The following is a 16339-nucleotide window of genomic DNA, read 5'->3' as shown; positions in this document are numbered from 1 at the left end:
TTTTGAAATTCGAATTTTATATTTCTAGCAAAATTCATGTTTAGATCAAGAAAATTAATTAGGGGGAGATATTCTTATTCATGATAATACTTCGTCAACAAAATAAAATAGGATGCTCAGGCAAAAAAGCGAAAATATCCGGCAATTCTTTGTATTATCCAACTCTAAGGCTTCCCATGCCTTTGAAGCAGCAGTAGGAACCACATTATTGTCTTCAGCCTAAAGCCCCTACTGCACTCGAGCCTCGATTATTCTGTACAAAAATAAGTGGTGGAACCAAAAATAAGTTAAATCAAAATATTATTTTAAAATATAATTAAAAATAGGATTCAAATCTACAAAAAAAATAAAAGAGCATGAATTATAAAATTTAAAAAACGGGTTAAAATGGAGTTTCACCAACAGATTAAAAAATTCTAAATTAAAATATTACAATTTAAATACATGACCTGTTTTTTTTTGTCGTAATTTATATTTTTCGGAACATATTTAGTTGGACCAATATATGAACCTTTTAATTATAAAATATAATTAAAAATAGGATTCAAACCTATAAAAATAAAAATAAAAATAAAACATGGCTTATAAAATATAAAAAATGAGTTAAAATAATATATATAAAATTATTAATCATATATGAATAAAAAAGAATAAAAATAATACAACTTAGAGTTATAACATATATCATAAAAGATGAAAGTAAAAGGCGGTGAAACCAATAAACAAGTGAAACAAAAGTATATACCACTTAAAAAAAGGCTTCGCTTATTTATCTACCTGTTGATTAAGGTAGATAAAGATAAACAAACTGCACTTCACCATGCAGCAAGAAGTGGACACATTGAAGTGGTCGAGATCCTCATCGATGCAGCTAGACGCATTTGGCCTTCTTCAGCTACTACTGATGACCCTTCTAATTCACCAAGTCATTTTGAAGATTTTTTAAGGCGAGCAGACTACAAGGGAAACACTGCCTTACACGAAGCTGTGCGAAGTGGTGCTGTGGCTACTGTCGAGCGGTTAGTAAATGCTGATCCCAATGACCGACATACTCAAAATTGGGACGGTGAGACTCCGATGTACGATGCGGTTCAGCGCCGGCACTATGATATAGTGAAGATGATGTGTAAAACTTGCACAGCGCCATCGTTAGATGGCCCTAAAGGGCACTCTGCTCTCCATGCTGCTATTGAGGAATTCTACAACGGTATGCAGGATTATATTCATGTACAAATAACTGACACTCATTTTTCCTTCCTGATTTTTACTATTAACACCTAGACTTTAATTCAATTGCATCAGAAAGTACCGACAAAGATAGATTTATGGTACTCATGGATTCGGCCAAACGTTCATCACTGTTACAGAATGGGCCGGATAACTATTTCAAATCTTTATTTGATAGAGTTGACCACCAAAATCGAACTCTCTTAAGTCTAGCAGTGCTGACAAATAACCTGGACGTGGTTAAGTTGATTTTAGAAGAAGATCCGGCATATGAACATCCAACTACAAGTAAAGATAGTGATCTCAAGTCTTTAATCTGCACAGCATCAAGAGAAGGGTACAAGGATGTCGTCAAGATACTCCTTGAAATATACGGAAAACATGGAAGACGACACTGTCATGTCCTTTTAATTGAAGCTATTGAAGAGGGTCATAAAGGTACACAATATTTCTTCACCTGTCTTGTCATAAAAATATTTTCAGCTTCCATTGTTTTAATGTACCGGCTCAAATCCTACTCCCCACTTTCACTTTCGTATTTCTCCTCAACACCCGCCTTAAAACTCTTGCAAAATGTAGTTGTCTAAATTTTTTTAAAATTTTTATTTCTTCTAAGTAAAAATATATTGTTCAAATTTTTATACAGAAAAAAGAAAATTTTGAAAATAAATTATGAAACTATACTTTATAATAGTCTTAAAATGTAAGTCAAGTATGAGTAAAAAATATATAAAAAAAAACATATAAAACAATGAGTGGGATTGAGGAAGTATCTGGTTTACAAAACCAGGAACGAAGAAAAATACTGCAATTTACAGTAATCTGTTATGTATTTTCTCAGACTACAATTTACAATTTTGTGACTTTGAGAGAGCAGGTGGACTGAAATTGGAAAATGTGAGTTTTATCTTCACATTGTCCGGTAAATTTCAGTGGACGAATATCGCTAACGCGTAATGAGTGATGCTTGGAATACGTTCTTTTTCGAGAGAGTATGACTATCCAAAACTGCTCTGTTAATAGTGGAAAATTTGTTAGTACTAACTCTTAAGTCCCACGTTAAATTAGAAAAAAGAAATTCATGACATTATATAGCAACACACATTTGTTGCACCATCATCTATGCTATATGTATTGATGGCAAATTGTTTCACAATTCTTTTTATCCTGTTGGGTTTGTATATGGACATGTTGCTAAAAAATGCATAATTCGTAAATATTGTCAAAAAATATATATATGCAATTTATGTACGGTCTTTCTAATGTATGTCCAAAGACACACAATAAGTACTAAATTTTATGAATTTGATGCATTTTTATTGGTGGAGTTGTTATAAATGCAGGGGTCCATCAATATTTATGATTAGATGACCAATTAAAATGCACTAAACTCATGAGAGTTAGTGCTTATTGTGCCCTTGGACACATATTAGAAAACCCGATTTACGATAGCTACTAATTTAAGGACTCCACTAAATTTTTTCCCCTATGTTCAGAACTTGTTTATAGTCTCTTGGAATATGACAAACATCTCGCTGCTTACAACAAGACTGGTACATCAGGCTGGACAGCGCTTCACTATGCTGCGTTTTACAAATTTGATCAAATAATTGAGGATATCATAAGTGCCCAAAAAGATGTTGGTTACAGCCTCTCGAATAAAGAACCGCCCCTTATTCTAGCAGTACAGAAAGGATTTATTTCTACAGCAGTGCTACTGATGAATTTATTGCCAGATACATCGAATGTATACACTAACAGGCAGAGTAGGAGAAACATCCTACACATAGCGGTGCTTGAAAACAATAAAGAGATGATACACACCATTCTAGAACATTGTCCAAGAAGTCGTATAGACAAGATTCTAAATGGCCAGGATGATGAAGACGGTAATACGCCTCTCCATCTACTTATTGAGCAGGGTTGCTTTGTTCCTGAGCTAATCAAACACAGTTCGGTTGATATGATGGCAAGAAACAAAAATAACCAGACACCATCAGATATGTTACATTCTCATGAAGAAGTGAAGGCCGATCAGGTACGTAACCTAATTTTCTTAAAAACTCGGCCGATTCGTATTTGTTTGCTACCCTGCTTTGCCTATCCTTTGACAGTTCGTCACTTTGGCGAGCTTGTTTGTTTCTAATTAAATTAAATTATACAGTTAAATTTTAAAATTATTTATTCCAAAATTTACATTTTTGATTTTTAGTGTTTAGGACCCTAAATCTCATATAAAATTACATTAAGCTTTAGCATATGGGGTTTAGGGCCTAAACCCTAAATCCTAAATTTAAAAATGATTGGTGAAAAAGTAATAGTAAGTATTGTTATACATAATTCCACTCTAAAGCTGTATCATGTAGCATGGTGGGTGTATGTTTTTTTTAAAAAAAAATTACATGATGTAGCGTGGGTATATATGTAAAAAGATAACAGGGAACAAATTGTTACACGATATAATATTTTGCCCTAGGGTCCCTGGTTTGCCAGGAAATCTTATACAACAAACAGTTTTATAGCAGTTGAATTATTAAAACAAATAGTCACAGGACCGCGGATATTGTCTGGGTCCAGAAATATTACTTTTTTGTCCCTCACGAACCGCGGACATTGTTAGCGGTTGGGACTAAAAATAGACTGCCTCATGCATTAACATCAACAGACGATTTAAAGTCTCAACCGTAGATAATGTTCGCGGTCCGTGAGCAAAGGGCAAAAAAGTAATTTCTATAGACCCCTGACATTTTCCACGGTTAACAACCGTTGGATTAACCATTCAACGGCTATAAAACTGTATGTTGTATAAGGTTTCCTGGCAAACCGTTGTCAGAAACCGTCCCCCGTTTTCAAAATGCTACAAAGATAATTCTTTGTGAAGTAGTCATAATTTCAAAAATGACATTTTGGATAATTTTTACTGAAATTGTGATATTTTGGTCAATTTCTCCCGAAAATACAAACTATAATTGTTTTTAAAGTTGGGTTTATTATATTAGTATTACAAGAAAGTGAGAAGTTTTTTTAATAAATCTATGTATAATATATTTCAAAAGTTTGATATAATTATTTCATTATCCTTGATTTGCAGGCAAAAATTAAATATTTACTTGATGACTCCCTGGCCACTCGGCAGTCATGGCGCATAAATATTGGTAGGAGATGGAGTAATTCTAAAAAACCAGGGGACACAACTAAACGATTGTTAAAAGACATAAAATTCAGGGCAACTATGAATCTTATTAAGAAAGAAGAGCTTCAAGAGTGGAAAGAGAAGATTAAACCTTACCGGGAAAGGACCACTACACAAATTATAGTAACAGCACTTATCACTACGGTAACTTTTACGGTAGGATTTACCATGCCGGGGGGATACCATCAAAGTGGAGAACCCGAGGAAGGGCTAGTACTTCTTTCAAAGAAAAAGGTTTTCGAAGTGTTTATGGTTAGTGATGCAATAGCTCTTGCACTATCAATAACTTCCCTTTTCATCTACTTCATTTCATCGGTGTATGATGATCCACACCAAGTATCGAAGTTTGATATTGCATCAATAGTACTCAACATCGTTTCTGTTATTGCAATGATTTTGACCTTTACAGCAGGTGTATATGTTGTGCTTTCTCATTCACCAGGTCTCGCTCTGATCGTTTGCATGATCTGTTCTATTTTCTTTTTATCCCTTGTTGTTTTATTGATTAAGATGATGTATGATTGTAAAAAAAGTAGAAAAATCAATGTTTGAGAAGATTAGTCATTAGAGCAGTCCCAATGGAGTGCCCAACTCCCCATTGGGTCAGGCAAACTGACACGGGCACATAAGATATACATTGGAGGAATTGAAATGAAATGGGCACGCCCACTTTCCCGGACAGTGGCCACTTCAATTGTTTATGATAATTTAATGTCTTTTTGCCTTACTTTTACTTTTTACTTTTGATGTTTATATTTTGTTTGTTACTTTTTATTTTATGACTTGGCATGCATACACTACAGTAATATGACCGTTTAATTAACAACGTAAACAATCAACGGTTATATAACTTAACGGATATATTTTGTTCCTATATATATCTTATATTTTCATATCCCATTTTTCATACTTTCATCTTCTTAAAAAATTTAGTTTTTTCTCTACCAAAAAATGAATCCAAATAAACCTACACCTCCAAATTCTCAAAATCCAAATGATTGTGTGGAAGTCGAAGATGTACGAGAAAGTATTGGTCAGTGGAAGTGGATTGAAGATAAGCTCTTAATAAGTGCATGGTTGAATGTATCAATCGATCCACTAATCGGTACAGATCAAAAAGCAGAAACTTTTTGGGAGCGAATTAAGGAATATTGTGAAGAAGATAATCCTGGTGTAATCAAAAGAGGAGCTGTGGCTATGAGAAAAAGGTGGCAACGAATAAATGAAGGTGCTCAAAAATTTGGATCGTGTTATGATAAGGCTCAACGAATGATCGGGAGTGGTTCAAACTTGGATAACATAATTGAGAAAGCTCATAGTCTTCATTTCGCTCAATACAAGAAGAAGACCAGCTTTGATAATCATTGGCGTGAGCTTCGTAGATATCCCAAATGGAGAACTCCTACAACTAGTGCAAGTTCTAAAAGAACAAAATTAAGTAGTTCCGGAGCTTGCTCATCAGTGGGAAATAATCGTTAATACAGATGCGTGATAAACGGGCACATCGTCAGCTACAAAATGATTTGGTTGACCATATTTCCCAGTTCGCTAATAATCGTTAATTTTTATTTTGTAACAATTAAATTTAGTGCTTTTGTGTGATGTATTTTGATAATTATGTTTTTCATTCATGTGTTGTTTTTACATTTTTAGTATTATTATGTAACCTTTAAATTTAATATTTTTGTGTGAGATGTTTTTAAATTACTTTAATTTTATTACTATAATTACAACATAATAAAATTAAATTAAATTCGAATAAAAATAATTAATTACTTTAATAAAAATTAAATTATTTGAAAATATAATATAATATGAATAAATTGGGTCCTACACATTAAAGGAAATGGGCATAGTATTGGAGTAAGTTGGCCATTTGTTTCACTTGGCCAACCCAATTTGATGAGGCACATGCGGACCCCAGAAAAAGGTAAGTTGGGCAGCCCAACATTGGAGCTGCTCTTAGATCCAACTATTAAATGTATTTCTAGTTTTCATGATGTATTTTAATTTATTGTCATGGCATTGTATGAATTAAATATTTATGTCTTGAAACTGCATGTCTCTTCTCTTTGCATAGAATACCTTTTGACGGGCTTACTTTGCCCTTTGATTTCTAGAATCCATTAAGCTTTTAACATGAGAATTTGGCAAATGTTGTTGATAAATCATTAAATATTTCTAATTACTCCCTCCGTCACTCTAGTTTCTATACGTCTACTGTTTGCACGCATTTCAAGGCTTCTATAAAATACAGTTTCATAATGTTTTTTTGAAATTTTCTTTTTTGAATAAAAGGTTAAACATAAAACTTTTATTCAGAAAAAAAAATTTAAAAAAATATTGTGGAGTTATGTTTTAAATGAGCATTGAAAAGAGTGCCAAAAAGTTATGTATAGAATTCAATGGAACAGAGGGAGTACTAGTGAATGATGGTTAAATTCTACTCCCTCCGTCCCTCCCAATTGTTATCGTTTCTGAAAGAGTGTCCGACACGCATTTTAAGATGAATAGAAAGTATAGTTCTATATATATTTTTAAAAAAATTCTTTTTCTCAATAAAAATAGAATATTTAAACTTTTATTCAGAAAAAGAAAATTATAAAAAAAATTATAGAACTATATTTTATATTTATCTTAAGATGCGTGTCGGACACTCTCTCAGAAATGATCGATAACAATTGGGAGGGACAGGGGAAGTACTAATTAAGCTTATGACTCAGATGAATTCTTCTTCAAATATCCACTTCATTACTATTAACTTCGCATACCCATAGAGAAATCATTTTTCGTTTGTTGATATGGTAGTTAATGTCTTCCTAATTTTTCTTTGATTAATGATAGAGGCACAAAAAAAAAGTTACAAAAAATTGTCACAAAATGATATGGCATGGGTGATGTGACACAATGAAAAAATTCAATTGGTGCTATTAATGTAAATGCATGGGGTCCATTTATATTTAGCCAACCAACATGTGACATCTGACATTTGTAACTATTTTAGTAACTCATTTTGTACCTCTAGCAATTTCCATTTTCTTTATGAGGCAACGAGCTCAGTTAGAGGATATCACACTATTGAAGAAATGTATGAGAATAATGGAAAATCCTCATTACGACAGAGTAGTGAAGCACTAAACGAACTTAGTCTGTTTGAGAAATCTGACAATAAGTAACTTACGACTTAAAATGAATAAGTGAATTATAAGTGATAAGTAAAAGGATACTTATAAGTTAAATAATTGTTTGGATAATTTTACTTATAAGTTAGAAATTTTTTTCTCTTAAATGAATTAAAATACATAATTATTAAATATAATTATCTAAATTCTTGAATTTTAAGTCAGATTAACATTTAAAAATATAAATTTTAAAATTTAGGTTAATAAATCAGCAAAAAATCAAAATAAGTTGAAAAAACTGCGTCAATACTAACATTAAACTTATCAGCTTATAAGTTATATATTCAGCTTAATTATAAGTTAGGTCGACAAACACTCGTCAATAAGCTGTTACGGGGCTTATATGGCTTATAAGTGGGCTGCCAAACATGCCCTAAATCAGGTCAACTGACTTATGCATTGCCATTTTCCGTAACTGGTTTGATTCAATGTTAAGTATAGCCAATATGGGTAAGAGTCGTAACATGAACACTTCCGTTAATCCGCTTATAAATCATCCCAAGAAACGTGAAGTTTTAGTCATAGTCTCATAGTACTCTCATTAGTCATTATCATTAGTCCATCCGATAATTGTACGAGAACCAGAGCATTCTAATGAAATCATACAAGTTTAGACTCCTTAATAAGATCTGTTGTTAAAATTAAACAACACTATCCTCAGTTATGGCAATGCAATTATACTCAGATAGTTAAATTATTTGAGTTGTTGATAGGAATAAAAAAATAAAGTAAAATATCTTTTGATAAATTGAAGTGATTACATTTTAAGTAATTTTTTGACAATTAATAAAATGACTTTTATCGTAGGATTTACCATGCCGAGAGGATAACATCAAAGCAGAGAACCAGAGGAAGAGCAGGTCCTTCTTTCAAAGAAAAGGGCTTTCAAAATATTTATGGTATCAAATGAAGCTCTTACACTATCAATAACTTCTCTATATATCTGCTTTATTTCATCATTGTCTGATAATCCTAACCAAGTTTCAAATTCAATGTTGCATCAACAGGACTCAACATTGTTTCAGTAATGGCAATGATTTTGACCTTAATAGCAGGAGTACAAGTCGTGTTATCTCTCATTCACCAGGCCGCTATCTCTCATTCACCTAGCCTTGCTATGATCGTTTGCATCATCTGTTCCACTTTCTTTTCATCCATTACTATTCCATTGTTTAAGACGATGTATGATTGTAAAACAAGTAAAAAAATGGAAGCGTGAGAAAGTTAGTCATCATTTCGGATAAACATCTTATGATTGTTTTAGAAAAATTGAGGATAACTTGGATTATTCTGAAGTCTTGACAAATAATTTCAGATTGAAACAATTTGGTGGTTATCCAAACTTTTCAACCGGATAAAATCAGAATATAAGAACAGAGAATGATGTATTTTGTGTGAATTCAACAACCAACCTTTTATTTTTTCTATCTCAATGACCAAATTTGTTGCAAGTATTATATATGTGTCCAAAAGACATGTCCTAAGACACGTCCATACATGTCCTAAGACACATCCATACATGTTCAAAAGACATGTCCTAAGACACATCCATACATGTCCAAAAGACATGTCCTAAGACACATCCATACATGTCCAAAAGACATGTCCTAAGACACATCCATACATGTCCAAAAGACATGTCCTAAGACACATCCTTTGAGGTATGCGGTTGTGTCTAAAAGACATGTCTTTTCACATTAACACGAACCCCCGCCAATACCGAAAATCATAATAAACTCAAACAAACATGCACTCCGCACTCTCCCGACTTGTTTGATGAAATATTACAATCACATTGGTCAACTAGTTAATCCAATTACACTAAAATATCTAATAATCCTCCCCCATTTTAGCGTAATCCATGATTAACTAAACAAAATCACAACAAACAACAAAGTTATGCATAAATGAAATATCATGATGATTGAATTTCATATTAGTATATTACACATTCCAGATATTCGAATATTAAGGTATCACAATTGATTGAACCTTTATTATTCATAATGAATACATGAAGATAATATACACATAAATTTACATTCTCAAATGTTCTCACTTGACACTATCTTTTACTAGCCTTGTGTCCTAATCCTTCATAAGCATAATAAAGTCAAGTCCTAACTTCTTGAAGCGGCTAAACTTCATGCTCACATAGGTAGCTCTTTTATTCTTGCACCTGCATATGCAATTTTTCAAAAGAACTATTAAGAAGATAAACTTCAACCTCCTCAACTTGCAGGTCTGAACACATACATTGGGATGATACTATTAATGTGTTCCAATCTCTAGATGTTAAGCTTTCCGCATTGAATTCAACATCTAATGTCATATTAGATGGGAATTGGGTATCTCAACATGAGAAATTTTAGATGGACTTTAATCCCACCCCTACAGCCGATTTGTACACAAGATCTCTTCTCAACCCTTTGATCAAATGATCGGCTAAATTATGTTGAGTTCTTATAAACTCCACTGATATAACACCATGCATGATAAGCTCTCGAATCATGCTGTGTCTAACACCTAAGTGTCTAGACTTGCCTTTGTACACTTCTCTATAAGCATTAGCCAAGGCAGACTCACTATCACATCTGATAGATATGGGAGATATCGGTTTAGGCCACAATGGAATTTCATAAATCAGATTTCTTAGCCATTCAGCTTCTTTACCAGCAGCTGATAATGCTACAAACTCAGATTCCATTGTTGAGTTAGTAATGCAACTCTGTTTTTTTTAATGCCCAAGAAATAGCTCATCCCCCAAGAAGGAATACCCAACCACTCATGGAAGAATGATCTTCTTTATCAAAAATCTAACTTGCATCTGAATGACCTTCAAGAATCGAAGGAAAACCAGTATAAGTCAAACCATAATCCATGGTTCCTTTTAAGTACTTGAACACTCGGCTTAAAGCTTGCCAATGATGTGAACTTGGTTTGCTAGTAAACCTACTAAGCTTACCAACAACATAGGCTATATCTATCCTAGTGCTTATCATGGCATACATGAGGCTACCAATCGCTCTTGAGAATTTAAGTTGAGATACTACAACTCCTTTACTAGATACTAGCTTAAGACTTGGATCAATAGGAGTGCTAACTGGAGAACAATTATTAAAGTTAAATCTTTTCAGAATCTTCTCAATATAATGAGATTGAGAAATTGAAATACTATTTTTCGTACGCTTGATCTTTATACCAAGAATCACCTCAGCCTCTCCCAAGTCTTTCATGTCAAAATTAGATGACAAAAATTTCTTGGTTTTATCCACTTGATTTTGGTTAGTACCAAAAATCAACATATCATCTACGTATAAGCAAATTATAACTCCTTTACCAGAAGCATCAAACTTGCTATATACACATTTGTCTGCTTGGTTAAGAAGAAAACCATTAGACAAAACCACACTATCAAATTTTTGATGCCAATCTTTTGGTGCTTGTTTAAGACCACACAAAGATTTCTTCAATTTACACACTTTGTGCTCACTACCAGGCATAACAAACCCTTCTGGTTGTTTCATATAAATCTCCTCATCTAATTCACCATTCAAGAATGCAGTTTTTACATCCATCTGATGAATTACAAGGTTGTGTATAGATGCAAGTGCTATCAACAACCTGATAGTAGAAATCCTAGCAACAGGAGCATAAGTATCAAAGTAATCAATCCCTTCTTTTTGCCTAAAGCCTTGTATAATCAATCTGGCTTTAAATTTGTCTATGGTACCGTCCACTCTCATTTTTCTTTTGAAGATCCATCTGTGTCCTAATGCTTTACAGCCAGGAGGTAGATCACTCAATTCCCATGTGTTATTATTCATGATAGAATCCATCTCATCCTGAATAGCTTCTTTCCAGAATGCAACATCCCTTGATGTCATTGCTTCATTAAATGTTTTTGGATCCTCCTCAATAATAAAATAATATTGGTACTCATACTCAATCTCAACCTCATCTCTTGAACCTTCAACCAAATAAAGTTGAAAATCGGGTCCAAATGATTTGTTTTTTCTAGCTCTAAAGCTTCTCCTTGGTTCAGAAGGTCCATGAACATCTTCAGTTTGAACCGGGTTCCTACTGAAAGAATTCTGAATCATGTCACTTGGTCTAGGTATAGATGTAAATCTATTTTCATCAAAGTTAACATCTCTTGACTCGATAATTGTATTCACAGATACATAATCATTAGATTCTAATACATAAAACCTATATGCAATGGAATGCTCAGCATACCCCACAAAAATACAATCTAAACCTCTTTCACCCAAGTTTCTCCTTTTGGGTTCAGTGAGCCTTACAACTGCTCTACATCCCCAAACTCTCAGAAAACTCAATTTTGGTGGCTCTTTATACCAAAGTTCATAAGGGGTAAATTTATTCCTCTTAGTAGGAATCCTATTCAACAAATAACAGGTTGTTAACATAGCCTCACCCCAAAAACCTTCATTCAAACCCGAATAGGATAACATGGAATTAACCATCTCTTTCGAAGTCCTATTCTTCCTTTCTGCCACACCATTTTGTTGTGGTGTATAAGGAGCAGTGGTTTGATGTATTATACCAGTAGATTGAAAGTATACTGGATCATAATACTCACCTCCTCTATCAGTACACAGATTTTAAATCATAGTACTTTTATGTAGCTCTACTTCTTCTTTATAGAATTTAAATTTATCAAGAGCTTCATCCTTAGTATTCAATAAATAAACATAGCAATATCTAGATGCATCGTCAATAAATGTAATGACATATTTTTAATTTCCCAACGAAGGTGCAGCATGAAAATCACATAAATCGTTATGTATCAGTTCCAACACTTCAGATATTCTGTTTACGTCCTTGAAAGGCTTTCTGGTTATCTTAGTTAACATACATGTTTTACATTTCTCGTTGTTTATATCAATAGCAGGTATGAGACTCATTTTAGACATATCCTTTATTCTTTTATAATGTACATGTCCCAGTCTAGCATGCCACAATTTAGATTTATTCGAATTATTGGTAGCACTATTAGAAGCCATACAAGCAGATTCATCATCAAATGAGACATTAACATTCAACATAAACATGCCATTACATAAATAACCAAAGCCAACAAAAGTACCATGCTTGGACAAGATATACTTGTCACTTTCATACACTTGTTTGTAACCACAATTATTCAATACAACACCAGACAAGAGATTCTTTCGAATTTCAGGAACATACAACACATTATTTAATAATACATATTTTCCAGAAGTAAAAACAAACTTTACATTTCCTAGTCCTTTGATTGGTTCAGTTGCAACATTTCCCATCTTTAACATAGATCCATCTTCGATTGGTTGAAAATCTTCAAACCAACGAAGATCTTTACACACATGACTTGTTGCTCCAGAATCAATCCACCATGCAACATTATCATCCTGCACATAAAATGTCTCAGATATTAGTGACACATAATTCTGCCCAGAATTATAATTTTGTACTAAAATCGGACCTTGTTGCTTTTCTGGATCCTTAGATCCACTTGGACCAGCGTTATGCTTGCCTTTACCAACCCGGCAATCCTTCTTGAAATGACCAGGTTTGCCACACTTCCAATATGCCAATTTTGGTTTCTTGTTGGAAGAGGTATTGTTATTTCCTTTAAACTTTCTCTTCTTACCATTGTCTTTATTTGAATTCTTAGAAGATCCACCATCTTCAACCATATTTACAGAAGAGTTACCGACTTGATTCTTTCCCTTAAGATTATTCTCAATTTCTTGAGCCCTTAAAGCCTTTTCAATTCTGAAGTGACTTCCATGTTCAACCAAAGTCATATCTTCCTTATTATATTTCAGGGTGTGTTTGAAATCTTTCCACGAGGGTGGCAGTTTGTCTATAACACTAGAAACCGAAATGGATTCATCCATTTTCATGTCGTGTTGAACAAACTGTCCCAAAATCCTTAACAGTTCATTACACTATTCCATGACCGGTCTAGTATCAACCATTTTATAGTTAATAAAATTACTAACCAGAAACTTTTTGCTAGAAGCATCTTCAGCCATGTACTTGGATTCAAGGGAATCCCACAATTCTTTTGCAGACTCAACATTTTGGTATATATCAAAAAGAGAATCAGACATACCGTTCAAGATGTGACCCCGACAGATATAGTCATCATTCTCCCATTTGCAGCGTCTTCTAGTCTGTTCTACAGTTTCCTCAATCATTTCTGGCATTGGAGTACTCAAAACGTACACAATTTTTAATGTGGTTAACAAGAAATGCATCTTCTTTTGCCATCTTCTAAAGTCATGTTCCTCAAACTTGTCTAGTTTTGCAAACTTGCTAGTCATGTCTTTTACAGATTCGTTGTTCGCCATCTTCAGAAAATAAATTTGTTTCAATCTTTGTTGTAGAAAAATTGAGGATAACTTGGATTATTCTGAAGTCTTGACAAACAATTTCAGATTGAAACAATTTGATGGTTATCCAAACTTTTCAACCGGATAAAATCAGTATATAAGAATAGAGAATGATGTATTTTGTGTAAATTCAACAACCAACCTTTTATTTTTTCTATCTCAATGACCAAATCTGTTGCAAGTATTATATAGGTGTCCAAAAGACATGTCATAAGACACGTCCATACATGTCCTAAGACACATCCATATATGTCCAAAAGACATGTCCTAAGATACACCCATACATGTCCAAAAGACATGTCCTAAGACACATCCTTACATGTCCAAAAGACATGTCCTAAGACACATCCATACATGTCCAAAAGATATGTCCTAAGACACATCCATACATGTCCAAAAGACATGTCCCAAGACACATCCTTTGAGGTATGCGATTGTGTCTAAAAAACATGTCTTTTCACATTAACACGAACCCCCGCCAATACCGAAAATCATAATAAACTCAAACAAGCATGCACTCCGCACTCTCCCGACTTGTTTGATGAAATATTACAATCACATTGGTCAACTAGTTAATCCAATTACACTAAAATATCTAACAATGATTGGGACGGTTTTCGCTTTAAATACCTACGTCTATACTACATTATAATCTCCGCATATCCATAATGATAAGCATTTTTCGTTTTGCTATCTCTGTACACTAATAAGATGGCCATGGCCTCTTGCAGATATGACATGCTAATTATTGCCTTTCGATTCTTTCTGAGGTAACAAACTCAGTTAGATGGTATAGAACTATACAAGAAATGTTGGAGAATAACGAAAAGTCCATTTTTGTACCTTATACTTGATGCATAACAGACTTCAGTCTGTGAACAGACTTCTGAATCGCTACGAGCAAACTGGGACCATCACTCATCAGACTTGTACATTGGCACTTTTGCAGACTGGTTTAATTCACTATCAGATTTTAAACAATCTAAGTTTGAAGTCCTAGAAGCAAAAATACTTCAACTTACAAAGTTACAATGTTTGTTCAAATCATCCCAAAAACACTTGTTAATTCTAGAACATTATTATCAAGAAGTCATGGCACTGCCTTGTCTGAGAAGTACACTGCAACCTGGGATAGTAGCACTGAATAAACTACAAACTATTCGACCACTTGAAAACTAAAATTTTGTTTGGTAAAATTTCGCAAACACATGCAAACACTGTTGTGAATTGTTGTTATTATGATCACAATTTTTAATTACTACTGATTCTTTTTGTATTTTTCAAAATTTATACAATACCCTCTACTAGAAATATGGGATCAGACATCGGTTCAGAACTGATGTTAATAAAAATCTGAACCGATGTCTTCGCGTGTGATGTTAAATGTCATCAGTCTTTGACATCGGTTAATAGCCGATGTCTATTACAGTGCTATACATCGGTTTTAAGATTAAATGTGATGTCTTTGTATCAAATTTAAGCTTATATTACAGTATTTCTAGGTGAATATGAGTATATTATGAGGTATTTATCCATTAAAACTTAAAACCTACAAGCTCTAAAAGGCATTTATTAAAATTCTTTCGAACAAACCGATGTGACATGCCAGACTAGACATCGGTTAGATTAGTTGCCCGATGTGAAATGTCTGATCAGACATCGGTTAAATTAGCCTCCGATATGAAATGATGAATAAGATATGAGTGTTCTTCACAAAACTGATGTTAAATATTTTTGTTTAACATAAGCCAAATTCTATAACCGATGTTATTTGACTTAAAATATATTGAGTTTTTTTCAGAACCGATGTCAAATGACTATTACACATCGGGTTTTTTAGTTCTTTTTTATTTAATATTATTTCATATGATGTCTTTTGTACATTTTTTATATCGATTTACATGTACCATTGTGATGTTAATGTTCTGTAAATTGCATGCCATCCTGGTACTATTTACAGCCACAGGGAACCAAAATAATGCAACATCCAACAAAAAACATGCAAACAGAAACATAAAGGTACTCATCCAAATTACAAGTCTAATACCAAAATATTACTCATATCATACTATACATTTCAAATAAAATACAAGCATTTCATTAGGCAACTCATACAATACTAATTTTTAAGTACCCTATTCTTAAATTCCGACAACTCCATCCAATTTAGCCAACCAACCCAATTCCGACAAACTAAATAAGAGCATGACTTATGCATGATCAAACCAAAGAGCAGCAAATCATCCCTGCAGGCCGATGATACCTAAATCAGTGACTGATAGACCTTGATACATGAACTTAGAAATCATAGACAGAAGGCCTTTGCAAATTCC

At 33.4% G+C, this 16339-nt stretch overlaps 2 protein-coding genes across 2 annotated transcripts; both read left to right on the top strand.

Moving 5' to 3' along the window:
- Positions 1–693: 693 nt before the first annotated feature.
- LOC141715252 (uncharacterized) lies at positions 694–5136 on the top strand. Its single transcript, XM_074518729.1, has 5 exons — positions 694–1207; positions 1303–1665; positions 2069–2149; positions 2724–3265; positions 4319–5136. Exons 1-5 carry the CDS (start codon positions 694–696, stop codon positions 4970–4972), a joined length of 2154 nt encoding a protein of 717 aa, XP_074374830.1. The 3' UTR covers positions 4973–5136.
- A 235-nt stretch (positions 5137–5371) lies between these two features.
- Positions 5372–5899, top strand: LOC141715247 (glutathione S-transferase T3-like). Its single transcript, XM_074518722.1, has one exon. The coding sequence runs from the start codon at positions 5372–5374 to the stop codon at positions 5897–5899; it is 528 nt and encodes a 175-aa protein (XP_074374823.1).
- The last annotated feature ends 10440 nt before the right edge of the window (positions 5900–16339 follow it).

This window comes from Apium graveolens, chromosome 1 (assembly GCF_009905375.1).
Source record: "Apium graveolens cultivar Ventura chromosome 1, ASM990537v1, whole genome shotgun sequence".
Classification (NCBI taxonomy): domain Eukaryota; kingdom Viridiplantae; phylum Streptophyta; class Magnoliopsida; order Apiales; family Apiaceae; genus Apium; species Apium graveolens.
The sequence above is the reverse complement of the archived record's forward strand: the minus strand, read 5'-3'. Positions and strand labels throughout refer to the sequence as shown.